At 35.2% G+C, this 26,900-nt stretch overlaps 1 protein-coding gene and 1 long non-coding RNA gene across 3 annotated transcripts; both read left to right on the top strand.

Annotated features, from left to right (window-relative positions):
• The first annotated feature begins 712 nt into the window (after window positions 1-712).
• On the top strand, window positions 713-5,771 carry LOC147502667 (trans-ocimene synthase, chloroplastic-like). Of its 2 annotated transcripts, none has more exons than XM_086603892.1 (8): window positions 713-845; window positions 945-1,388; window positions 1,780-2,041; window positions 3,826-4,204; window positions 4,327-4,545; window positions 4,661-4,799; window positions 4,907-5,155; window positions 5,459-5,771. In XM_086603892.1, the coding sequence occupies exons 3-8, from the start codon at window positions 1,882-1,884 to the stop codon at window positions 5,762-5,764; spliced, it is 1,452 nt and encodes a 483-aa protein (XP_086460018.1). In that variant the 5' UTR covers window positions 713-845; window positions 945-1,388; window positions 1,780-1,881; the 3' UTR covers window positions 5,765-5,771. The 2 variants fall into 2 exon arrangements, with proteins under 2 accessions (XP_086460018.1, XP_086460017.1); XM_086603891.1 differs by having other exon boundaries at window positions 715-845; window positions 945-1,097.
• Window positions 5,772-19,579: 13,808 nt separating this feature from the next.
• On the top strand, window positions 19,580-24,152 carry LOC147502668 (uncharacterized). The gene is made up of 2 exons (XR_015220037.1): window positions 19,580-19,971; window positions 22,164-24,152. It is a non-coding gene; the product is annotated as an uncharacterized LOC147502668 (long non-coding RNA).
• Window positions 24,153-26,900: the final 2,748 nt, after the last annotated feature.

The following is a 26,900-nucleotide window of genomic DNA, read 5'->3' on the forward strand; positions in this document are numbered from 1 at the left end:
GCTTCACTTGAGAAGACCAGACATTAAAGATGCACTAAAATTTGAATATAAAAGCTATGGGTTATAAAAAGTCTTCCCCTGAGGATCATTTTCATATTTTCGCTGGTGTAAAAACATGTTTTATTTGCCTTTGCTTTTTTACAACCATGTTTTTTATATTTTGTGTTCACTTGCAGCAGTTATATTTCAAATTTATAAACATGTTTTCTTTGCCTTTGCTTTTTTAATGTTTTCTTACCTGTATCGTGCTATATACGAAAAACGACTAAAAAGGGTATCAAACTTTACACCTTTTGACAGTTTGGGAACCAAATTTTTTTTCATGACCAAACTGTTTGATTTTTGCAATGTAGGAACTTCCGTCAAATTTCTCTAACACTATTTATAATTTGTATTAATTTTTATTTTATAAATTAATACAAATGAAAATTAATTTGTAATGTTGCAAAAAAAATTAATATGTAATGTTGAAAAAAATTAATATAATTTTTCTAATTTGCAATGTTGAAAAAAAAAATAATAATAATAAAAATTAGAAACGGTGTTAGAGAAATTTGACGGACATTCCTACATTGCAAAAATCAAACAGTTTGGTCCCCAAACTGTCCGGAAAAAAAGTTTGGTCCCATATTGTCAAAAGGTGTAAAGTTTGATACCGTTTTTAGTCGTTTTTTTGGCTATATAAGTATGCATTTGGGTTACCCAGCTCTGTACCAGACTACCAGCACTCTTTCCTCTCACTGCTAGCGATGAATCTGATTAATTTGCAGTTCTCAACATCAGCCACGAGACTCAATGATCACCAATGCACTGCAAAACGAGCTTATGCTTTTGGGAATCTCCAGGTTAGTATGTTCCCTCTGCAGTTCTCATCATCACCAATAGCTTTCAGTGAACATCCTGTACAGAAGTTTTTTCTTGTTTTTAATTTTTCTCTTGTACAGAAGTCACAAACCAAATGCACCCCAAGAGGAGCAAATGTCAAAGGACATCGTTCAATAATGTCCCCTGATTTGCAAAAGGAACGACGATCTGCTGATTACCACCCGACTATATGAATTCCTCAACTTGTTGAATCTCTAAAAAGTTCCTACTGTGTAAGACTAAGACTATTCATCTGCTGATTCTAGCGTTGTATATGAATTGTGATAACGACAAGTTAAATATTTTGAAATTTGACAGTGTTCGTATAATCATATTTGAAAGTATACAAAAGGATATGGCCAAAGAAACATATCAAGCAAGGCACCCAATACCTAAGAATTAGGGACACCAACCACTTTCTATCCATTAACCACCATCATGGCATCATCCACCACCCAACGAACTAGCATATATTGGCAGCGTATCCCAAATGGTATCATAAGGATCGATCTCTAACAAACCTGGTAAAGTGACTAATTTATCATAGGTAATTTATCATTGGCAACTATCATTTCAGAGGCCAACTGTTTTTCGGCAAAACCGGTGAGCCAAATCTTGCCAATGACTCTTTTTATGGTTTGTAAGTGGTAACAAAGTTTAATTATGTGTTTTCCGGTTAATAATATAGTCCATAATTGTTCTGCTTACACAACATAACACGGTTTTGATAAGGTTAGAAACATCCAAATGAGCTGATTTTTCCAGTGGATGCTCTCCGCCACAGAAGTTCATCTTTAATTTCTTGTGAAGGTCCACATTTAGGTGGGATGTCTATTAGAGGTGGCTAGCTAACGTGCCAATTAATGTGAATTCGTGTCAACAAACTTAAGTTTTTCAATGGTTTATCCCCTGCAGTATGAAAGCTTTAACAGCAACTCGGAGGAATTGAAGAAAGAATGCAGAAGGCTCCTCAAAGAAGTCAAAGAACCGGTTGCTCGATTAGAACTTATAAGTTCCATGCAACGGCTAGGAGTGGCATACCACTTTGAGGAGGATATCAAAGAGGCACTTGATATCACTTATTATTCTGAAAAATATTACAGCTGCGACGATCTTCACACAACTGCATTGCAATTTTATATTTTACGACAACATCAATATTATCCAGTTCCTTCAGGTATCATTTTAGGGGCCATTTGTTTTTGCCTCTTATAAGATCTCAAGGTCTTATAACCTCTTATAAGATGTGGCCCAGTGATTTTGGACATTTTTTTTGTTTGTTTTTTTTTATAAAGGATTCTACTAGAAATGTCTTTATAAAGAGACTCCAATTCTATAAGTACCAAAATTGGATCTACTTCAATTCTACAAGTCTTATAACTTGAAAAATGACTCAAACACCCCCGTCCATATACCCCTAGCATCATTTCTCTTTTCTTCCCTTTTCATTATCTTTTTCTCCAAATAACTCCATTGCCCTAACAACCACCACCACCACCAAACTATTAAAAGCACCACCACCACTGCCGCCACTACCACCACCATCATCACCACCACCACTACCACTACCACTACCACTACCACCACCACCATCACCTCCACCTCCACCTCCACCACCACTACCACAGTACTATTAAGACTGTCACCACCACCACCACCATGCTATTAAGACCACCACCACTTCCACTACTACTACCACCACCACCACCGTGCTATGAAGACCAATATCATCACTTCCACTGCCACCACCACCACCACCGTACTATTAAGACTATCACCGTACACCACCACCACCGTGTTATTAAGACATCCACCACTTCCACTAACACCACCACGGTCGTTATTAAGACCAATATCATCACCTCCACTACCACCACCACCGTGCTATTAAGACCACTACCACCACCACCACCAATTAAGGTAGTTTTCTAAAATCGATATTCTAATTATCAAAATTGATTTGAAACCGAAAATCAAACTATACGCTTGTTTCAAATTAATCTATTCAAGTTAAATGTGGTGTAAAGCAGGATTATATTTGTCAAATAACCATCTATAGGATGTCATGTATTTGTTTTTTATATTTTTACAAGTGCTTATAAGAGGAACTTAAAATGAAAAACAAACTACTTTATAAGACCATCTTATAAGACCCTCTTACAACACATGGTCTTATAAGACCCTCTTATAACTTGACCAAAAAAAACAAATACTTTTCCAATTGAAACTAGCACATTGTCATGATGTTTCATATACAGAAACCTTGTCTTTATAGGTCGCACGGTCCGTGAGCAAATATGCACAACTCGTTAATTATATGGTACTTGAGGATTTTCCCACCTGACGTTAGGTCCTATGTTGTTCAACAACAACAATAAATAATTTGTACAATCCAAGGCTCAAAATATCGATATCGAAGAATATATCGGTATACCTAAAAACAGATATATATCGGAAATATTGGAAATATCATAAATATATCATAAATATATTGGAAATATCGGATTTATATTAAAAAATGTCAAAAAATCAACCAATATATATCGTAAATATCGGATATATCGATTATATGGGCGATATAAAGTTTTATATTGGAAATTCCAATATATATCGAAAAAAAAAAGATTCTATATTCGGTAGATATATATCGGAAATATCGATATCGGTGTACTAAAATACCAATATATATCGGCAATATATCGGCGATATTTTGGTCCATGGTACAATCTAGCGTGAAATCGCTAATAGTACTTGTTAGCAGAAAAAGCGCCCAATATATATAATTTAATTTTTTTTTGATAAAACATATATATAATTTAATTACTAAAGGACGTATTGAACATGAATACAGTACGAAAATGGACCAAGTAATAATAATGTTGTTTCTAATTTACAGTCATTTCATTATATTATTCTCACTTTTTCTTCATTATATCTTACCTTTGTTATTTTTCTATAAAGCGGAATTGTGCTTTGAGAAATTCAAGAATGTAGATGGAAGATTCAAGGAGTACTTGAGCCGGGATACAAAAGGGATTTTGAGCTTTTATGAAGCTTCGCACCAATTTTTACATGGGGAGGATTTGTTGGATGAAACCAAGAAATTTACCTATAGGTGTCTGGAGTCTTTGGAAGGTCACACGAATATCGACCAAGCAATGCTAGTCCAGCATTCACTGGAGACACCTTTACACTGGAGAATGCTAAGGCTTGAATCTCGGAATTATATCGATGTTTATGAAAGATATGATAATAAGAATTTGGTTCTTCTTGAATTGGCAAAATTGGATTTCAACTTGGTGCAGTCCGTACACCAAACAGATTTAATTGAGCTATCAAGGTGTTGTTTCTTGACTAAATAAATTTCAATCCAGTCTAGCGCGATGAACATAAATAAGTTATTGAGATCTGAATATGAACTTGTTTTGAAGCCATGACAAGAAAATGCTCATGAATTTGTAGGTGGTGGACAGAGTTGGGCTTCAAAGAAGAACTAGCCTTTTCAAGGGATAGATTAGTGGAAAATTTCATCTGGGCAATGGGGATTATCTATGAGCCCCAGTTCTCAAAATGCAGGATAGGCCTCACGAAATTCATTTGCATATTGACAGCCATCGACGACATCTATGATGTATATGGGTCACCAGATGAGCTTGAACTCTTTACTGAGGCAGTGAGTCGGTAAGATTGAGTAGATTTAGAGCATCATGGGTATCATAGTTTCTTTAAAATGTACCTTATTGGTCAGCAAGATTATTAATAATTGATACATACTTTCACACTTTCCTTTCCTTAGATGGGATGTCAAGGCCGCAGAGAAACTCCCGAAGTACATGAAGATATGTTACTTAGCTATGTTTAATTTTGCCAATATGATCACCCATGATATCCAACGAGATCAGGGGATATGTGTCTTACCCTACATAGTGAAAGAGGTAATAAAAACAAATTTAATATATGTATTTTATATCTCCTACATTTTTTTCAGGTTGATTTCAGTTCATTAGTGTACTGAACTATTTTAACATGCATATTACCACAGTGGATTAGCCTTTGTAAGTCATACCTAGTTGAAGCTAGGTGGTTCTATAATGGGTATACACCAACACTGGAGGAGTACTTGGGAAATGCATGGACGTCTGTGGGAGGTCCAGGGGCCATGGTCCATGCATATATTCTTCATGGTGAAACGATAATTACTGAGTCACTTGATTGCTTACAAAATGGGCCAGAGCTAGTTTACTGGGCATCAGTCATAACCAGAATCAACGACGATTTGGGAACATCAACTGTAAGTTACTTATCTAGCTACTGTATCTCTATTGCATGCATCATGTTATTTTCACCTGGTGTACGTTTTGGGTCACAGCATTAAGTGGTTTCTTTACAAAAAAACATTAAGTGGTTTGTAAAAGTACAAAAACCATATCGAATGAGGGGTGTGTGTGTTTGATTACACGTGGGATCTTATTCAGCGAAATGGAGATTCTAGTATGCAAGTTAAGGGAAACTATTATAGATTAAATCTTTATGAGCAAATATGTGTAGAGCTAGTTAGCAAATCTTTTGTGACTAAACAATCTTACTATTGAAGGCTGAAATGAAAAGAGGAGATATACCGAAGTCAATCCAATGCTTCAAGAATGAGAAGGATGTAACAGAAGAAGAAGCTACAGAGCACATCAAAAGCTTTAGGAGCAACTGCTGGAGAAAACTCAATCAAGAGTGTGTGAAAACTTCCCTTCCCAAATCCGTAGTAAACTTGGCTGTAAACATGGCAAGGACTAGTCATTGCATCTTTGAACATGGAGACGGCATTGGTACTTCACATGGAGTGACTAAAGATCGAGCAGTTTCACTGTTTATAGAACCAATTGAAATCAAATTCAGCTCATTGTGATTACAAAGGGCCTTAGTTAACGGAAATAATTTACCTAATTAATATGCTCTTTCTTTTTGGTATTGGTATGTTTTCAAAAAAAAATGGGCAAAGACACAACAGCGGGTTCCAAACTTCATCACACAAGCTGGAATGTTTAAGTAAACTGGCCAATATTCCTTGAGAACCCCAAGTTGTCAAGAAATGGATAGTCAATTAATACATTAAAAAATGGGTACTTGGGTGAACTAGTGTTACCCCCACTAGATGAGCCAATTAGGATTTCCCCCCACTAGATGTGAAATTAGGGTCTTCCCCCTAAACACACGGTCAACGTGGTTTGACCGTTAACTTTCAAGTCAAACAACAAAAAATGATATAAATGCCCCCACCTAATTAAAATTGAATATTTTCTTTTTGAAAACAATGAGGGCATTTGTGTAATTTTCAATCTTCCTAATTTGCCATCTAGTGGGGGGAAATCCTAATTGACTCATCTAGTGGGGGATAATACTAGTTAACCCTTAAAAAATCTGTATGAAAAAATTAATCTACATAGTAAAATTTGTATGTAAAAAACGATTATTGGGTTATTTACCATCTTACATAGTAAAATCAGTCTGCAAATTTTTATTTGGCATAGTATGATTTCTACGGAGAAAAATTTGCAAACTGATCCACTATTCCAACCAAATAAAGAATGAAAGAATAGAATAGTGGAATCATTGTTCAATATTCAAATCCACCAGTTGAAGAAGATGAAAGAGAATATGATATCTTCCTTTCGTGCAATAACATGGAGAAAGCTCAATACTTGAAGAAGATGAGTTCCCAAATCCAAAACCTCACCATTATTCAAAGAAATAAACGCATCAAGAAAAATCATAGTTGCTAAAAACCCCAACTTCCAGAATCATCACCAATTACATGCACAACTTCCCCAAAAGACGAATTACTCAATTCCCAACTGGTGATCCAATCTGGTTCGCACTCCACTAACTCTGTTAAATAAATATCTAGAGTTGCACCAAGCTTTGAAGCTTGGTCTGCAGCAAAATTAGCTTGCGTCCATGTAGATGAGATTTTAAACTTCTCTAGCTCAGTCCTCACTCTATTCCATCTAGCCTAAATGCTCCATGGTATAGTAGTTGCTCTGTGCCAAATGCACTGGCAGTAGCAGCTGAGTCAGTTTCCAGATGACTAAAATTCCTCCTATGGAAAGAAAGAAAGTAGAGGAGGTTCATGTTGGAGTTATCCCTCACATGAGAAAGAAGAAGAGAATCCGGTATTGTTTGTGTGAAGAGGTTTGAGCGAGCGCACGCTCAGAAATGGTCTTGCCCAAGGCTCCCTTGGAGAGAAAAAGAAGATAGTTTTTTTCAGCCCACTTACTTAAAGAAGAGTCACTTGAACTTTTACGAGAAAAATCGAAGAAGAGGGTGCGTCTTTCGAATTGGTCTTGCGAGAGGCGACGCTGGCCATGCCTAAAAACTAAACTTGCAGATTTCTATTTTTCTACATTAACCGCGAAATTATTTTTACTATAAAAACAGAAGTTAGGTTTTGGAAAACCAAGTCTTGAATAGAAACCTAATTTTGATAGCAATCAAAATTAAGATAAAACACTTGCAAAGAGAAAAGCTTGTAAGGAGAGGGGAGTGATCTAGCAAGTTGGAGAGACTTGAGAGGAGTGGTTGTACTTAATCTTCCTTCCCATACTTATAAAAAGATTAGCTCTTGTAGAAGTAGGTATCATTGGCCGAACCACGGTACATATTTGTGTTGTGGTATGTTTTACTTGTTTTATATTTTTATTGCCTATTTGTGATAGTTATATCCATAGATTAGGATTGTGGTTATTGGTTGTAGTGAAAGATTAGATTTTTTTATTGGAGTAGTAGATTGTCCAAGTACAAATTATCTTAGTATGGATCGATTGGTATCGTTTTCCCCAACAAGTGGTATCAGAGCCAGGTTGGATTAAGCCCAACAAGGTTGTTATCCAAACCTTGCCCATAATGTATTTGAAAAAATTCTTGAGAGAAGGTTTGAGTTGAAATAGCTTGTGGAGATGAACCATTCTGTAAACACTCGCATGACTAGTCTAAATAGAGGTAACTATACTATTTGGAAAGCTAGGATGGAAGACTTGCTCTATTGCAAGGACTTGGCACAACCCATTGATAATAGAGGAGTAAAACCAGACGCAATTGCCGCGGCTGAGTGGAAGACGCTTGATGAAAAACCGATTGGGTGCATTAGACAATGGATTGACAACAATGTAATCCGCCTTGTATCCCAAGAGACCACCGCTTTCAGCCTGTGGATGACATTATAAGACCTCTATGAGAAGACAAGAAAGGACGCACATAATAGCTCCTATCACTCAAAGATCCTTGTTAAAGAAAAGCAAGAGAGAAGAAAAAATAGAAAACCATCTCATTATAGAGGTGATGACAAAAGAAAATCTAGGAGCGCGAGCAGACCTCCTAAGAAAGACTTATCGTGTAATCATTGCGGTATCTATGACCATTTCAAGTATGAATACATAGAATTGAAGAGGGATGAGAAGACTAGTACCGTACATGAAGACAAGTTAGAGTTTAAAGAAAGTACCACTGATAGAGACACCACAGACATCGCTTCAGAAAGTGAAGTAGGAATTATGTCAGATTGTGACGAGTTATGCTTGAGTACTTCATGCCAGGGTACAGAGTGGGTGGTAGATATAGGTGCTTCTTACCACGTCACACCCCACGAGAGTTTTTTCACTACCTACAAATCGAGTGATTTTGGTGAGGTGAAGATGGGCAACAATGAAGTCTCGAAGATTGTAGGCATTGGGGATGTTCATGTAGAAACCAATGTCGGCTACACCTTGACACTCAAGGATGTAAGACATGTCCCTGACATTCGGCTAAACCTAATTTCCGCTGGGAAGTTAGATGATGTTGGCTTTCAAAACTCATTTGGTAAGGGGGTATGGAAACTGAGCAGAGGTTCCATTGTAGTAGCCAAAGGGAAGAAAACTTGCTCGCTTTACAAAACACAAGCTAGTTTGTGTAAAGCAGAGCTAAATGTGCCACAAAAAGAAGCTTCCTCCGAACTATGGCATAAGAGACTGTGTTATATGGGAGAAAAAGGCATGGAAGTTCTTGCCAAGCAAAAGGCTTTGCCAAACATCAAAGGTACGCATTTAAATAGATGTACTCATTGTTTGGTTGGAAAGCAACACAGGGTATCTTTTCAAAGATTCCCCTCTCACAGAAAGGACAATGTCCTTGAGCTTGTACACACATATTTATGTAGTCCTATGAAAGTGAAGTCCCATGGAGGAGCTTTGTACTTCTTGACTTTCATTGATAATGCATCAAGAAAGATATGGGCATATAGTATGAAGACCAAGGATGAAGTACTTAGCGTGTTCAAGACTTTCCATAGCATGGTGGAAAGAGAGACGGGAAGCCTTTGAAGTGTATTCGCTCAGATAATGGGGTGAGTACATTGGGCCGTTTGAAAAGTATTGCAAGAGTCATGGGATTCATCATGAGCAGACCGTTCCCAAGACACCGCATCACAATGGTATAGCCAAGAGGATAAATCGTACCATTGTAAAGAGGATGAGATGCATGCTGTCTCACTCTAAGTTACCTAGAAGTTACTGGGTAGAAGCAATGCGCATAGCCATACATGTGATCAACTTATCGCCTTCGAAACCTCTGAATAGTGATTATCTAGAGAGAGTATGGTCAGTAGAGATGTTGATTATAGATACTTGAAGGTATTTGGGTGCAGAGCATTTGTTCATATTCCCAAGGATGAGAGATCCAAGCTTGATAACAAAGCTAAGCAGTGCATTTTTCTCAGTTATGGGGATGAGAAGTTTGGCTACAAGCTTTATGATTCGATTAACAAGAAGGTAATCTGAAGTCGAGATGTTGTGTTCTTAGAAGACCAAACCATAGCAGACTTTGAGGATGGTGAGAAGCTAGAAGATTTTACTAATGATCTTATTGATTTAGAACCAGAAGTTCTTACTGTCGAACGTGTAAAATGTAGAGAACCATGGGTTTGAAGCTCATGATGATGATCCTATTGCTCATAATAGGATAGAACCTATTGATATAGAAGATACAGATGAAGTGCATGAACCACCACCTGAGCAAGCAGAAGTGCATCCTCCTGAGGCACAAGAAGATGGGGCAAGGAGGTCTGGGAGAGAGAGACAAGCTTCAACCAAGTATCCACCACATACGTATGTTTTACTATCTGATGGTAGAGAACCTATGTACTATCAAGAGGCTCTTGAAGATACAGACAAAGAGAAGTGGTTGAAGTCCATGCATGATGAGATGGATTCTTTGTATAAGAATCACACTTATGACTTAGTTGAGAAACCAAAAGGAAGAAAAGTTCTCAAGAATAAGTGGATCTTCAAAGTCAAGCATGAGGAGAATAATCCACAACCAAGGCACAAAGCTCTCCTTGTTGTGAAGGGATTCGGTTAAAAGAAAGGTATTGACTTTGATGAAATTTTCCCTCCTATAGTTAAGATGACTTCTATTAGGGTGGTATTGGGTCTGACTGCAAGTATGAACCTAAAGGTTGAGCAACTAGATGCTAAGATGACTTTTCTTCATGGAGACCTTGAAGAAGATGTCTACATGGACCAGCCAGAGGGGTTTGAGGTCAAAGACAAGGAACACCTAGTATGCAAGCTGATAAAGAGTTTGTATGGGTTGAAGCAGGCACAGAGACAGTGGTACATAAAGTTTGATTCCTTTATGGTGAAGCATGGCTATATGAAGTCCGCTTCCGATCATTGTGTGTTTGTTCAAAAATTTCCAGATAGGGATTTCATAGTGCTTTTGCTGTATGTGGATGATATGTTGATAGTTGGCCAGAACATCAACAAGATATCCAAGCTGAACAAAAACTTGAATAAGTCCTTTGAGATGAAGGATTTGGGTCAAGCAAAGCAGATACTTGGTATGCGGATCACTCATGACAGAAAGAGTGGGAAGTTGTGGCTTTCTTGTAGAGAAGGTGTTAAAGAGATTCAACATGGATCAAGAGAAGCCAGTCAGTTGTCGCTTGGTGGCCAGTTCTGTATGACCAAAGATATGTGTCCAAAGAGTGAGCATGAGCAGAGTCACATGGAAAAGATTTCTTATGCATCCGTAGTGGGCAGCTTGATGTATGTAATGGTGTGTACAAGACCGGATATTGCTTTCGTCGTTGGTGTTGTAAGCTGTTTTCTGTCAAATCCGGGTAAGGAACATTGGGAAGGTGTTAAGTGGATATTGAGATATCTCAAGAGCACGACCAAGGCATGTTTGTGTTTTGGTGGGAGTAAGACCTTGCTTGAAGGCTACACAGATGCAGACATGGCAGGTGATGTTGACTCGATGAAGTCCACCTCTGGTTATCTATTTATTTTTGTAGGGGGAGCAGTTTCTTGGCAATCTAAGTTGCAAAAGTGTGTTGCCCTCTCCACTACAGAAGACGAGTATATTGCAGCCACTGAGTGTTGCAAAGAGATGATATGGGTGAAGAGGTTCTTCAATGAACTATGGCTAAAGCAGAAACAGTTTGTAGTTCTATGTGACAGTCAGAGCGCCATCCATTTGAGCAAGAATCTGAGTTTTCATTCTAGATCCAAGCACATACATGTGTGTTATCATTGGATTAGAGAAGTTCTTGAAGACAAGCAATTGTGCATTGAGAAGATCCATACCGACAAGAACAGGTTGGAAATGATGACCAAAGTTTTACCGAAATATAAATTTGATGTTTGTTGTACTACTGCCGGACTGGTAACACAATCCTCCTGTTGATTTGGGAATGCATGGAGGTATCCCCTCTCATGGCTCGGGAGGGGGAGATTGTTGGTGTTATCCCTCACATGATGAAGAAGGAAAAAATAGGCATCGTTCGTGTGAAGAAGTCAGAACGCACGCGCTCAGATTGGTCGTGCTCAAGGCGCGCCTGCGCCCTTGCTATGAAAAAGAAGATAGTTTTTTTTCAGCCTCACACGAAACATGTCTACTGGAGTTTGGGAAACTGTAAATATAAGAAGGCGCGCGAGAGCTCAAATTGGCCTTGCCAAGAGCGCGCCCGCACTCATGCCTAAACATGCCAGGTTCTGATTTTTCTACAGTAAACACGAAAAATTTCTACAGTAAAACCAAGTCTTAAATAAAAACCCAATTTTGTGAGAAACCAAAATTGAGAGGAAACCCTTGCAAAGTGAAAAAACTTGTAAGGAGAGAGGAGTGATCTAGTAAGCTTGGAGAGACTTGAGAGGAGTGATTATAATCTTCTTTCCCATACTTATAAAAGGATTTGCTCTTGTAGAAGTAGGCATCATTGGTCGAACCACGTTACATCTTGTGTTGTGGTATGTTTTACTTTCTTTATATTACTATTGCCTGTTTGTGATAGTTATATCCATAGTCTAGGTTTATGGTTGTAGTGAAAGATTAGATTTTCGATTAGAGTAGTAGATTGTCCAAGTGCAAGCTATCTTAGTGGGGATCGATTGGTATCGTTTTCCCCAACAACTAGGCGTGCCATTTTTTTCTGAAATTCTAATTTTTCTATATTCCGATCCGATTTTTTTTTTTTTTTTTAATTCAGCATCAATATTACTCATATGATTTTTGAAAATCCGATTTATATTCGGATTGGCTTTGGATGATTTATTAAATTCCAATTTTCCAATTTTTTCCGATCCAAATCCGCCATCCAATCCGATTTTGCTGAATTATATCCGATTTTACCGAATTATTATTTGGAATTACATACAATAAATCTAAAATTCTAATGTAATTAGATCGAATTGTTTTAATATAACCACTTTTTTTAGCTCATTTACAATGGATTAAATTGCATTAATCAATATATAGTATAAACAAACTAAAAACCCTAGAATTAGTATTTATTATACAAGTTATAAAATAGATTTAACATTAAGATATTTGAATTTTCAATAATTTCTGATTTTTCATCTGATTTCTGAAAATTCCGAAAAAAAAATCGGATCGGATTGGATTCAGCACAACATATCATATTTCAAAAAATTCGAAACCGAAAACTCATATTCTATCCGATCCGACCGAAACACACCCCTAGGTTTGACCCACTTGGTTTGGGTTATTTTTCACCCATTTAGACATTATTTAGTCTTATCTGGATTTTAGAAATGTTATGCTATTTCCAACTCATGTAAATCAAACAAATATTAATGCCACATAAGAAGAACTTTGATGTATGTTAAATTGGAATTAACATAATCACCAAATTGAAAAAAGTTGAAAGTGGAGGTCAAATTAAATGAAAAAAAAATTACGTACCAAATTGAAAAAATTCGACAAGTTTGATCACTAGATACATAGTTAGTTCTTTAAATATTAAGGAATTATAGGCATTGGGTTGTAGTGATCCACCAGTTTTGGCGAACAGTGGTGACTTATTACACTAACTAGCATAAGTGCACGTGCTCCGCACGTCGAGGGTAAAAGAAGCTTGTGGCACTATACACTAAAAAAGCATGTATTCCAAAATTAATTTGCTATGATCTATTTTAAACGTGTTTGAGTTGCATATATAAATAAGTAAACAAACATATTATATTAGGAGATGTACACAAAAACAACTTAGGTAAGAGTTTTTAACTTACTAGAATGTAAATATTAAAATTATTAAATTTTATGTAAGATACAATTGATAGTTAAAAAAAATATGGTCAACTCAATTTGACTTTTTTTTTGTGTGTATTTGGGAGGGAGACCCTAATTTCCCGTCTAGGGGTTTAATACTACTTAACCCAAACTAGCTTTCGAACCCGTCTTACGAATGGGTGCCGTTATATTAAATAAATTATTTTGAAAAATATTTGCAACTATGCAAATTATGAGATATGAATATTATATTAATCACTCATCTAAATTTCTTGCAACGTTCTCAAAAAAAAAAAAAAAAAAAAATCATTCAATTTTTTTTTGTTGCTTAAATAAAAGAAGTTTGATTAATGTTCTATAAGAAGAGGCAAATATCATATTGAAGCTACATGAATAGCAAGTCATTCCCAATCATACGTAAATAGATATGATAAACAAAATTTTAACTATAAAACTATACTTGTTGAGACATTCCCAATACAATAATTATGCTTTGAGGTTAGTTCAATGCATTTTCATCAAGTTTCCAATTCCATGTTAATTATTCTTTGAGGTTCGTTCAATGTATTTCCATCCAGTTTCTGATTTTCCATTAATTATTCTTTAAGTTTGGTTCAATGCATTTGCAAATCCAGTTTATGATTTTCTGTTAATTATTTTTTGAGGTTGTTTTAATTCATTTGCAAATCCAATTTTCGATTTTCCGTTAATTATTCTTTGAGGTTAGTTTAATGCAGTTGCATCCAGTTTCCGATTTTTATATTAATTATTCTTCTTTGAAGTTAGTTCAATACATTTGCATTCGGTTTCTGATTTCTCATTAGTTATTATTCTTTAAGGTTTAGTTAAATGCATTTGCATCCAATTACTAATTTTCCGTTAAATTATTTTTCTTTGATGATATGTTAGTTCTCAATACATTTGCATCCAGTTTATGATTTCTCGTTTTTTTTTTTTTTATGTTAGTTCAATGGATTTGCATCCAGTTTTCAATTTCCCGTTAATTATTATTTCTTTAAGGTTAGTTTAATGCATATAGTTTTTGATTTCCCGTTAATTATTCTTTTGTGCTAGTTCAATGCAATTGCATTCAGTTTCCGATTTTATGTTAATTATTCTTAGAGGTTAGTTCAATGTATTTGCTTCCATTTATTCTTTGAGGTTAGATCAATGGATTTGCATTCGGTTTCTGATTTTCCGTTAACTCATTATTCTTTGAGGTTAATTCAATGCATTTGCATCCAGTTTCCGATTTCCTGTTAATTATTCTTTTTTGAGGTTTAGCAGTTGCATCTAGTTTCCGATTTCTAACTTTGTGGGAATGTGGGATCCTCAAAAAATACCATGAAATGATATAATAACATGTGATAAGTAATAGCGTCATACTCTAATTTGTGTTTCCTTTTCCGTATTGTGAGTTTAATTTGTGACATTCTAGCATTTCCCAAGTTATAAACGTCTTGGTAGGAATCAACAATTTTTTAGTTGATTTTACATGCAGCAGTTTCAAAATTAATTAAAACAAATACTAGTAAGAAAAACTAATGACAATAATTAATAACACCTCTTATGTATTCCCTGTCGTATATAACATTTTTTATAGACCAAAAAAATCGACAATTTTCTGTTGGGTTTAATTTACATGTAAGCAGTATCAAAATTAATTAAAAAAATTCAAGAAAACGTAATGATAGTAATTACCCCTAATTAATAATACCTCTTATGCTTTCAGCTATATAATTTCATCGTGTCATATTGCCATATTGTCGTATGTAACATTTTATAAACTCAAAAATGAAAAAAATAGGCCCAAGAAATTGTCTTGGACAAAAAAATATTTTATATTTGAGCACACGTTGAAGAAACATTTTAATGAACAAAAAAAAAATCTTAGAACATATTTTAAATTATAGCCCAAAGAAAACCAAAATTTGCTTTATTAGGTATCAATAGGTAGGTACGCACATTACATGCAATGGAATCAAAATCAAAATTCATCACCATATTTCCAAGCATTACAGTAATTTGAGGAAGAATAAAATTACTTGGATTTTCATCAATAATGTTACTCTCATCTTATCAAGTCGACCAATTTTCGCAAAAAGTATCTTAATTATTAATGAAAGAAGCATCAAAGAACAAAGTTAAACCCATAGAAACAAAGTACTGACTCATTAATAGATAGGAACTTGGTGGATTTAAACCACCATATCTTGAAATGTATATATACTCAAGTGCTATTCCATTGAGCTAAAGATCCAAATAAAAATATATAAATCAAAACATAATGTCGGGTCCAAGATAAACAAAGTTGAAAATAGTAACAGTTTGACTAATCGTAACCCAACCGCATACACATGCTTAATTAATCACGAAAGTCGATCACATACAAAATCAAAACATAAATAAATAATCAGAGCACCACAACAAAACAACACTGATAATCACTAATTTCCTTAGAGTGAAAAGAAATAGCAAAAGAACAGTTTGTGACACATAATATGAATGTAAGCAAGAAAAGGTTTTTTTTTTTTTTTTTTTTTTTTTTTTTTTTTGAGGTTATGGCATGACCCCTACCTGCATTAGAATCTTAAATAAATAGTTTCATTTTTGTCCTCAACAATAGACATAAGCTCTGAGCTCAATGGTGGTACAAAAAATTAAACATTGATCACATGCAAGAGAAGCAAGATGATCGGCAGCTCGATTTGCTTCCCTAAATACATGAAAAACATTACATCTTACAAACTGACTTTGGATAGCTTTGATTGCCACTGTGATATCCTCACATTGCCAGGGTGGTCTTTCAATATCCTTCAAAATGTTTACTGCCTTTAGAGAATCAGTAGCCACCTGTACCTTTGAAATATTGATCTTTAGACAACCCTGCAATCCACAAAGCAAGAAAAGTTTGATACACTATAAAATCATAAAACCCGAAAAACAAAGAACCAATTCTTTCACTCTAGCCATTCTTCTAACTCTTTTATTTTGTTTTATAAACATAGTTAATGATAATATTGAATGCTTACCAAGTTACCATTAATTTTAGTTTACTGTTCTTCTAAATATATATCTATAACAAATCATAGTATTGAGGTAAAATCAACACAATAACATGATTAGAATCTATACCAATTGACTGATGGTTAAAGTAAAAATTGAGTTTTAAGTATGTAAATAAATTTAACATGGGGGCAAGCTATCCTTAAAAAGCTTCAACAGGAACACTTGTTGTGTAGAAAGTTAATCTTGAGGCCGTGAGTGCTGGTTTAGATGTTTTTAGAATAATACATGCCTTCCATATCTAGATAAGACATTCTCCATTACAGACAATACCTGACTAAATGGGTTTTTAAAATTTAATTATAACTTTATTTAAAACAATTTGTTAGAAAATTAAAATGGATTGGCAACTAAAACGGTAGTCCCAATTTTCTAAAAAAAATCTAAATATTTTCAAAAGAACCGAGCGTATGCACGGGCCTACAAGCTAGTCTTAATATTAAAGCTCCCACAAAGAGTATTTTTCAAGCTTTATTAAAATTCAACGTCATCTCCTATTAAAACGAGAATTTCTCTCCTACAAAAACTAGAATTTCTCTCCTATTTGAAAAATGGGAATCCTTTTTTACAACGGGAATTCCTCTCTTATTATAACGGGAATTCCTCTCCTACTAAAACAAATTCTAGCACTTCTAATTAAAGCGGGAATCATTCTCCTATTAAAATGGGAATTCCTCCCCTATTTAAAAGAGAAAATCTAGCATATCTAATTAAAATGAGAATTATTCTCCTATTAAAACATGATCTCTCTCCCAATTGAAAAAAATGGGTTTTTAAAACTTAATTAAAATAATTTGTTAGAAAATTAAAACGGGTTAGCGACTAAAATGGTAGTCCCAATTTTCTAAAAAAAATCTAAACATTCTCAAAAGAGCGGGTGCTTATGCACGTACAGGTCTACAATCTAGTCTTATTATTAAAACTCCCACAAGGGGTATTTTTTGAGCTCTATTAAAATTCCACGTCATCTCCTATTAAAACAGGAATTTCTATTCTATTTGAAAAATGGGATTTTTTTTTACAACGGGAATTTCTCTTCTATTATAACGGGAATTCAGTTCCTATTAAAACAAATTCTAGCACTTTTAATTAAAGCGGGAATCATTCTCCTATTAAAATGAGAATTCCTCCTCTATTGAAAAAGAAAAATCTAGCATATCTAATTAAAACGAGAATTATTCTCCTATTAAAACATGATCTCTCTCCTAATTGAAAAAATGAGTTTTTAAAACTTAATTAAAACTTAATTTAAAACAATTTGTTAGAAAATTAAAACGGGTTAGCAACTAAAACGGTAGTTTCAATTTTATAAAAAAAAATATAAATGTTTTCAAAAGAGCCGGTGCGTACGGGCCTACAAGTTAGTCTTAATATTAAAGCTTCCACAAGGGTATTTTTCGAGTTTTATTAAAATTCTACGTCATCTCCTATTAAAATGAGAATTTCTCTCATATTTGAAAACGAGAATTCTTCTTATATTATAACGAGAATTCTTCTCCTATTAAAACAAATTCTAACACTTCTTATTAAAGCGGGAATCATTTTCCTATTAAAATAGGAATTCCTCCCCTATTGAAAAGGGAAAATCTAGCACATCTAATTAAAACGAGAATTATTCTCCTATTAAAACAAGGTCTTTCTCCCAATTGAAAAAATGAGTTTTTAAAACTTAATTAAAATTTTATTTAAAACAATTTGTTAGAAAATTAAAATTGGTTAGCGACTAAAACGGTAGTCCCAATTTCTAAAAAAAATCTAAATGTTTTCAAAAGAGCTGGTGCGTATGTACGGGCCTACAAGCTAATTAAAGCTATCACAAGGGGTATTTTTCGAGCTTTTATTAAAATTCCACATCATCTCCTATTAAAATAGAAATTTTTCTCCTATTTGAAAACGAAAATATTTTTTTACAACGGAAATTTCTCTCGGGAATCCTTCTCCTATTAAAACAGAATCTCTCTCCCAATTGAAAAAACGGATTTTTAAAACTTAATTAAAACTTCATTAAAAACAATTTGTTAGAAAATTAAAACAGGTTAGCGACTAAAATGGTAGTCCCAATTTTCTAAAAAAAATCTAAATGTTTTCAAAAGAACCGGTGCTTATGCACATGCCTACAAGCTAGTGTTTTATTATTATTATTATTATGGTGGGTAAAAATGATTCTTACCAAACGCTACCAATCCTACCATCAATAGGGTACCCTATCAGGCCATCAATATTTGATCTTAATCCAGTAATGTGAGAAGTGGGGACCAGGGGAAAGTGCAAGATTGGATATGGCTGCTGATCGAGTTGTGACTAGTGAAAGATATGATGTCTGATTCAGACTCCAAAGTCTAGAGAAGATAAGCACAAAATACTCACACTTTCATTGCCATTACCACCCTTCATAAATTTTAAGATATCTGCCAGCTTTTTTTTAAATTTTCTATGTTAAGTTATCAATTCCTCTAAAAGCTAGAGCGTATGTAATTTATATCCAGAGAGTGCACAAGGTTGTAACGATTTTGTACCCCCTCGTAGTTACACCTCATTGTGGAGGAGGAGGACAAAACTGGACATGTATACGTGAGATTTTAATGAAACAGTAAGGATTGTAACCCCAAATTCTATTAAAAAAAAGAAAAAACTTATATCCAGAGAGATCAATGTTTCTCTGATTCGTCTGTGTTTTCTCTAATGCGCCCAAAAACAGAATTTATATGGGGATCCAATTTAAATATACGGGTCTGATTTTAAAATACATAGGAGTTACTATGAATAACATGTATTTTTGACAAACATCCTAATCTTTCCCCACCATTTTACCGTACTCTTACTTCATATGATTAGGCCATTTCCTTTTGCTAATAATTTTATCTGCCCATTATTAATGGATCACATGATAACTCTCATTTTCAATTCGCAACACACTTTTATTACTTAACATTTTTCCTTCCCTATGTGTTACATGTGGTAAACCCTAGTGGCCATTATGCCAATTGAAATATAAAACGTAAGTGGCAAAATTTGACTCTTCACTTTCTAGAGTTAAAAGTACTAAATATATATTCTATATTGATCATGGGATCCCATTGATGATTAAGGTTAGTGCTTTGCAAACCATCCACCATTATAAGGTGTTAAACTTTATATATAAACCTAAGTTGATGAATCTCTAAATTCTCTTCTAATGCAGATTCACAGTTCCTGTTAGTTAGAATGTGTGAGAGTGCTTAGTGCTCACTTCATGATATCTGTCAAAGTTTTTCATTGAGTTCCTCTCCATGCCTGAATTGAAGGCCAAAGAGTTCGAGGTAATTGTGCATGTGGACATCAACAAATTGCAGTTTTCGAATCTTATGTACTCTGCGTCGTAAACCATCAATGTCACTGAAGTATCCAAAGACTTGATGACCATGCTTGTTCATTTCATGAGCTTGAAAAGCTAGTTGGATTTAATTCTCACGTGGTCAGCCTGACTGCAGTCTATTTTTCCTTGTAAGTTGACTTTGTTAAATCATGTAGTATTCAACCCATATATGCTACATTTTGCTTTGCGAAAAATACCACGCACGGTATGCTGTATGCGTACATACGATATCATACATTCTTGGAAAGATTTTTTTCCTGTTTTTTTTTTTTTTTTTTAACTAAGGTTAAATGTATTAAAGTGAAAAGAAAGTACATACGGTATTTAGAGTCGCAACATGCTGCACACTCTAAGGTCAAGCAATTTCAAGCACCTACTACTCCAACTAGATTTGAAATTGTTTACATTTACTGAAAACGGTAGAAAGTTTGGAATGATCCTTCCCATTTGTGAAGTCAATCAAGTTTTCCTTCCCACACTACCCGTTCATTAACAGCAAGAGATGTTCCAGTCTTAGCCAATATATCCACAGTAAAGTTGGCTTCCCTGAAAATATAAGTAATCTTTATATATTCGGAACTGCAAGTATGCAATTTTTCTACCTTGCTTGCAATTTCCACGGCACATCTCCACTATTAAAAGCCAATGCAGCAATCTCAGAGTCTGTCTCCACCCATAGGTTTAACCATCTCTTAGATACTGCGATCTCCACCCCTTCAAGAATGGCCATACACTCTACCCAAAAACTTGTGCCATTGACAATGTTCTTCCACACAGTAAGCTTGGAAGCTCCCATATTGTCTCTATAAGAAATGTCAATTCCAGCCATTCTCGGATTACCCAGCGAAGCCCCATCTGTGTTCAACTTCAATATATTTGGTTCGGGAGGAATCCAAATACATTGCTTGATACTTGGTACTCTCTGTGATTTAGACCCAACATCCCATAATTTAAGAACACCATTTTCAAACTGGGACCGGTAATTATAAGTGTTTGATAAGTTGTCAGTAATTTTCACCTGTGTGCGAATGTAGTACTTACACTCACGAATGTTAAGCTTTTTTCCCTCAAAATGAATCAGATTCCTCTGCTTCCATATACCAACTAGAGTAGCAACCATACAAACATTCCACAACTGCTTCACTCTTGGGCTCCACTGGTTATTCACTCTCAACGCATCATTCAGATTCAACACCGGAATGGCATTAAAAGCTGTAGAGATTCACTGCCACAGTTGTTGAGAGGAACTACATTGCTAGAATAGGTGCTCGTGTGTCTCTGGGCATTGTCTGCATAGCCTACAACAAGATGCCATGTGTACCCCAGTCTTTGCACTCTATCATTAGTTGCTACACCCTTTTGCAAGATCTTCCAAGCTAAAGCTGCAGGCCTAGGGTGTATATAACTATTCCAGATACATTTGCTCTATTGAAACAGTTTAGGTGCTCAAGGCAAATAAAATGCTAGGATGTTTTAGACTTTAATACTTTATGCCGCGATATTCTGAAATATGTCGAGAAATATAGTGCGAAATCTAATTTGATAAAATAGTTTTTAAGAAAAATCATACCCAAACATGTTTAATTAAATACTAAATTTACAATGCGCAGACCTTTAAATGCATCCCAATGAGCACAGATCTAGACCACACATCTGTCATCTTCTAGCATAAAGATGAGAAAATGTACTAAGGGTGAAACCGACATAAAACTGGATGAAATTTTGTTTAGGTTTCCCATTATTCTGTAACAAGAAACTCGTGCCCAGACTCCTCTCCCCAGTCTCTATTTTCGATAACTCTCTCCTTCGTCTCTCTTTACTCATTGACAAATAGGCTTGCTTGCATTTTCCTTTTCTTGGTACTATCCAATCTAACGAAGATAATATTGAACTTATAACCTAAACACAAATACACACAAAGACACAAAGCTTATCTTTGAGGCCTTCAACACGCTAGCTTTGGATTTCTGTGGATGGAAGGATTATGACATCCTATGGCAAAAAATGTTCGAACTGCTCTTCCTCATGATGCAAGGAGGTATATCTTTTACTTGAACCCTGGTTGAAATAATAGTTGAGACTTATATTATCAAGTGTTGCAAGTTATTATTTTTCTCTTGTATGATGTTAATTAATATCAGAAAATTATTACTTGCCCTTTGTAAGAGGTTTAACAATATGTTTGCCATGTTACAGAAAATTATCACGATTCATGGATACTAAGTGACACAATGTGTTTAACTTTTTGATGTTTTTAATTTACAGATGTATGTAGGAAAATTATTCACCTCTTTAGCATTGATTCTAATTGTTTTTTCAGGATGGATTGACGTCGCTATTGCCAAAAGTAGTTGATCTTGTTGCTGGTCAAGATATACCCATCATTGCTGCAGGTGGTATTGTGGATGGGCGTGGTTATGTTGCTTGTAACGCCCGTGTTTTTAAAATACGTTTTTATCTATTTAATTAATTAATTTAATTATTTATTTTCAAAATTCACTGGATTGGATTTGGGATACGCGGGCCGGATTTCTGGGCCCGAGTCTGTGTTGGGCTTGGGTTTCAGACCCAAGTATATAAACATATTGTTCTGGAGAATAGGGTTCTAAGAAAAAATAAAATATTAAAAATGGAGGCTAGAGCGTTGGAGCGCGACGACTCGGACTCGGAGGATTCGTCGAACGGTTACGTCAAGTGAGTAGTTACTTTTTCTAGTTCGCGTGAATAAGGAAAAAAAAAAACTTTACTGTTCAATATTTTTCAGCTCAGTATTTGTCTAGTTTATTCTGCGTCCTAGGTCGAATAGTTACAATGGTTCCTTGTTGGTTTATTGTTTTGGTTGGACTACTGCTAAAACTTTGTTAAGTGTGTTAATGGCATCATCAAGCCAAAGGAAGGAAAATCGTCCCTGTATATTATCTATTTTCTGAACCTTTACAATGTTTAATACGTGGTTGGTTGATGTCGGGGGGAGTTAAGGATGAAGGTTGGGTTGTGATGGTATAGTGGTGTAGTGGTGTTGGGACTGTCGAAGCTTTGTATTCGGCAGTAATGGCATCGCCTGTACTGATGCGGTTTGAAACCTTGTCCTTGTGATTCTAAATTTCGTCGACTTGTATGGATTGTTTGGTTGTGTGTGTGGGGCTGTCGAGTGAAGCTTTGAGGGAGGCGTTAATGGCGTTACTGCCATTACTGTGATACTGGGACTTGGGTTTTTATGCGTTTTTAAACTAGTTTGAACGGTTTTTGTTTGATTTGGTGGGTTGTTGATGTATGTTTGATGTTGGAATTTGATGGGGGCTATTGGAAGCTTGTAGCAAGCCATTAATGGCGGCAAGAAATTCCTAGATCTAGTTTTGAGGGAGTATATGAATTGGATGAGTTGGGGTTTTTGGTTTTATTAAAGTGGTAGGGGTTTGTATGGGGATTAAAATCGGTGGGTTAAGATGGGTGGTCGAGTGGAGGTCGACGGTGGTCGATCCGGTGGTGGCAGTTGGAGAAGATGAACTGTGGTCGGTTTGGGCTTGGGCCAGTTTAGATTGTTGGCCTTTGGGGTTGGTTAGTTGGGCCGAAATGTTTTAGTTTTGGTTGGGGCCTAACTTGTTTTGTTTGGTTGGGCCAAAACTTTATATTTTATGTTAGGCCCGATTCTATTTTAGTTGTTGGGCCGGTTTCAGTTAAATTTTCTGGCCGAATCCAATTATGTTTTTAGGCCAATTTCTAATATTGCTTGGGGCCAGTCCATTGGACTTAAAATAGATCTAATTGGGTCTTTAAATGTTTAGACTTTCGGGTTCTAAGGTTTGGGCTTGGCCAGTTGGGTCCGAACCATTACCTTAGCCATGAGTCATGTACTTTGATTTTAGCCATGAACCATGGCTATGACCCTGAACCTGTCGAACATGGAAACGACAGTTTGACTTTGACAATGACAGTCTGACTTTGACGATGACGTGTTGATTTTGACTTTGACCATGATGTGTTGACTTTGACCATGATGGGTTAACTTTGACTTTGATCATAATGTGTTGACTTTGTTCATGATGGGTTGACTTTGACGTTGACCATGATGTGTTCACTTTGACTTTGACCGTTGACCATTGACTGTTGACTTTGACCTTTGACGTTGACCATGGCGTGCCGACTTTGACTTTGACCGTTGACCATTGGCTTTGACCGTTGACTATTGACTGTGGAATGTTGACTTTTTCCAGTTTTTAACATATTTGATTTTATGGACTATTGTAATAATAAAATGTTGTCGAACATTATATAACGTTGTTTGTCATTATCTAATTATGATTTGACGTGAGTAGTGTGTAAAACATATAGCTATTGGGCTTTGATTGTGGACTGTGGATTGTTTAATTGTGCTACATTTTATGTTGTAAATTGTATGGACAAATCCAATGCTAAAATGCTGTGAAAGCTTGTATAAATTTGGTTGTCATTTATCTAATTAAGATTTGACGTGGATATTATGACACTATGTAATATGTGGGATATATATGTTGAATGCAATAGTTTTGGAGACATAGATTTATATAAACGCTCCATTATTATATATGTGAGATGCTACTATGAGGTAGTATAATATTTGTGGATATTTCCCACGGGATTGTGGCGTAGTGCAATAATATATTGGCACGTGAAAAAATAAAAGTTGTTATGAGATATAATTGAGATATTTCTAAATATTGTGGCTTAGTGCAATAAGGTAATTGACCTGCACGTGGTATAGTGGAATTACTATGAGAGTAAATAAATAGATGACACTTGAATAAATTACGTAACGAAAATCCTAGAACCTAGCTACCACAACTCATGTGATTTGGCCCTTCTGGCGTTTCAGTGAATCTGAATGGCCTTCGGGCGTAAGTAATGTGATTGGCCCTTCTGGCGTTTCAGTTAAGGTGAATGGCCCTTCTGGCGTAGCCGAATAGTGGCTTGATTATTCCATTCGCAAAATAGAATGAGACGCGCGATATTTTATGCCGAATAGTGGCATTACTTGCATAATGGCTTCCGTGTGAGGATTTACCTGGTGTGCGGCATCCCGCTCAGGGTGGTTACGCACGGAGTGGTTCATTATGTAAGGGGAGGCATGTGGATGTACATGTTCGGCGTTGGGTAGCGATTGTGGTAGCCATGGAAACTAGATAAGACATAGATACGACGTGAATTTTAGGGACACACAAAGAAAGTCTAAACTAATATAATTATGGTAATATGTTGGTAAATGATATATCTCTAGATAGATGATTGTATATGTTTGGCTGGTTAATAGTTTAGTTAGAACCTAAGGCGCCTCGTGGAGGAACTAAATGCCTTTTTATTATGCGTATGGTATGTTGTATTAGTTGTTGGAAGTTAAGGTACCTCAGTGGAGGAACTACCAGCCTAGATTATTGTACTTAAGGATGTTGTATTAGTTGTTGAAAGTTACTACCGGTGGTGGAGGAACTAAGCTGCCAGATGGTTTGTGTATATATTGGTATAAGTATATGTTGTATTTTAGGGCTACTCACACCAGTATTTTTATAATGCTGACTTGATTTGCATGTTTGCTTATCGGGTGTGTTCATTAAATGAACACAGTTGATAAGTCTTGACAGGTTTAGTGTTGAAGAAGATTGGTTGCTGCTCGTGGTTTGCGTTAGCGTCACATTTCAAGATAGGCTTTGTTTTCCTTTGAGGTGATATAGATTTTCAGTCTAGACAATGTTTTTGTATTTTCATTTGTAAATTTTTATAATGAAGAGGACTTTTGTTTAAGTTGAAATTTTTATTGGGTTTTAATTATCCGCATATTTAAACTGTTTATGGGTTTTTGGGAGTTGAGAGTGTGTCACACCTCGGAGATCGAAGAGTCGGGAACAAATAATGTTTTTCCAAATTCTGTCGAAATTCGGGGTGTGACAGTTTGGTATTAGAGCATTTGGTTAGCTTAGGCTTAGGTGAGTCTAAGTGATTCTCGGATCGTGGTTTATGGGTAGTGTTTAGGAACTATTATTTTCAAAACTATTTCCGCTAGTTGTTTTATTTTTACAAAGAAAATGAAAGAGATATAGAAATAAAGAGAGTAAATATTTTTCTTGATTTGTTTGTATGTGTAATGTGTATATTTATATTAGTTACTCTGGTGGAGTGCATAAGAAATGATTTTATTTTTCCTTATCATATGAGGAGTGGTTATATGTGTAATATGTTAATTATTAATGGATTTGATCAAAATGATGTGTGCTGCTATAATGATGTTTTGTTGATTGGTGATCATTTTCACATGGAATATGGATTAAGTATGACAATCTGTCTGTGAACTTTGTATTTGGGTGTTATGTTATTATTCCAGAACCAATGAGATATTTTCATCTATATTGAATGAGTTATATTATTTGATGACTTTGTGACGTACTGAGTAAGGAACTAATTGCCTCGGTGTTGGAGGAACTATCTCGCCTCACTCGTACACTTTAATGGATGAATAGTATTTTGAAGTATAAGAGATTAATTTGTTAGATGTGATTAATTATAAATAGAAAATAATAATAATAATAAAATATATGTGTATTCTTTTTGAGATGTGTATACTTGCGTATACACGTGTATTCTTTTTTGAGACGTGTATACTTGCGTATACACGTGTATTCTTTTTGAGATGTGTATACTTGCGTATACACGTTTTATATTATTGTATATATGATGATAATAGTGTTTCACCAACATGGCATGATAGGTTAATATTGTTAAATTAGTTTCACATTGATTTTGCGTATTCGAGTATTCGTACATATATACCTTGATTTATGGTTCATAAATATTACCATGAGAATATAACTTGTTATGGGTGATATATTAGAAGTGAGTTTATATTATCCTAAATTTTTAAAATTCGTGTTATACGGTAGCAAGCCTTATGTTAATTGTCATTGTATATGGAGATTAATTTTTGAATCTTTTCACCGTTTAAAATAATTAGTAATAATAATAATAGCAATGAGCGTCGAGTATTTGTTCTTAATTGTTTTGTTTCAGTCTATATGATTTTGATAGATGA

Source organism: Coptis chinensis, chromosome 4 (assembly GCF_015680905.1).
Source record: "Coptis chinensis isolate HL-2020 chromosome 4, ASM1568090v1, whole genome shotgun sequence".
NCBI lineage: Eukaryota > Viridiplantae > Streptophyta > Magnoliopsida > Ranunculales > Ranunculaceae > Coptis > Coptis chinensis.

Excerpts from the sequence above, each read along its gene's own strand:
- LOC147502667 (XM_086603892.1), top strand. The coding sequence starts at position 1,882 with ATGCAACGGCTAGGAGTGGCATACCACTTTGAGGAGGATATCAAAGAG. Across the intron at positions 2,042-3,825 it reads ATATTATCCAGTTCCTTCAG|CGGAATTGTGCTTTGAGAAA; the intron begins GTATCATTTTAG and ends TTTTCTATAAAG. Across the intron at positions 5,156-5,458 it reads ACGATTTGGGAACATCAACT|GCTGAAATGAAAAGAGGAGA; the intron begins GTAAGTTACTTA and ends TTACTATTGAAG.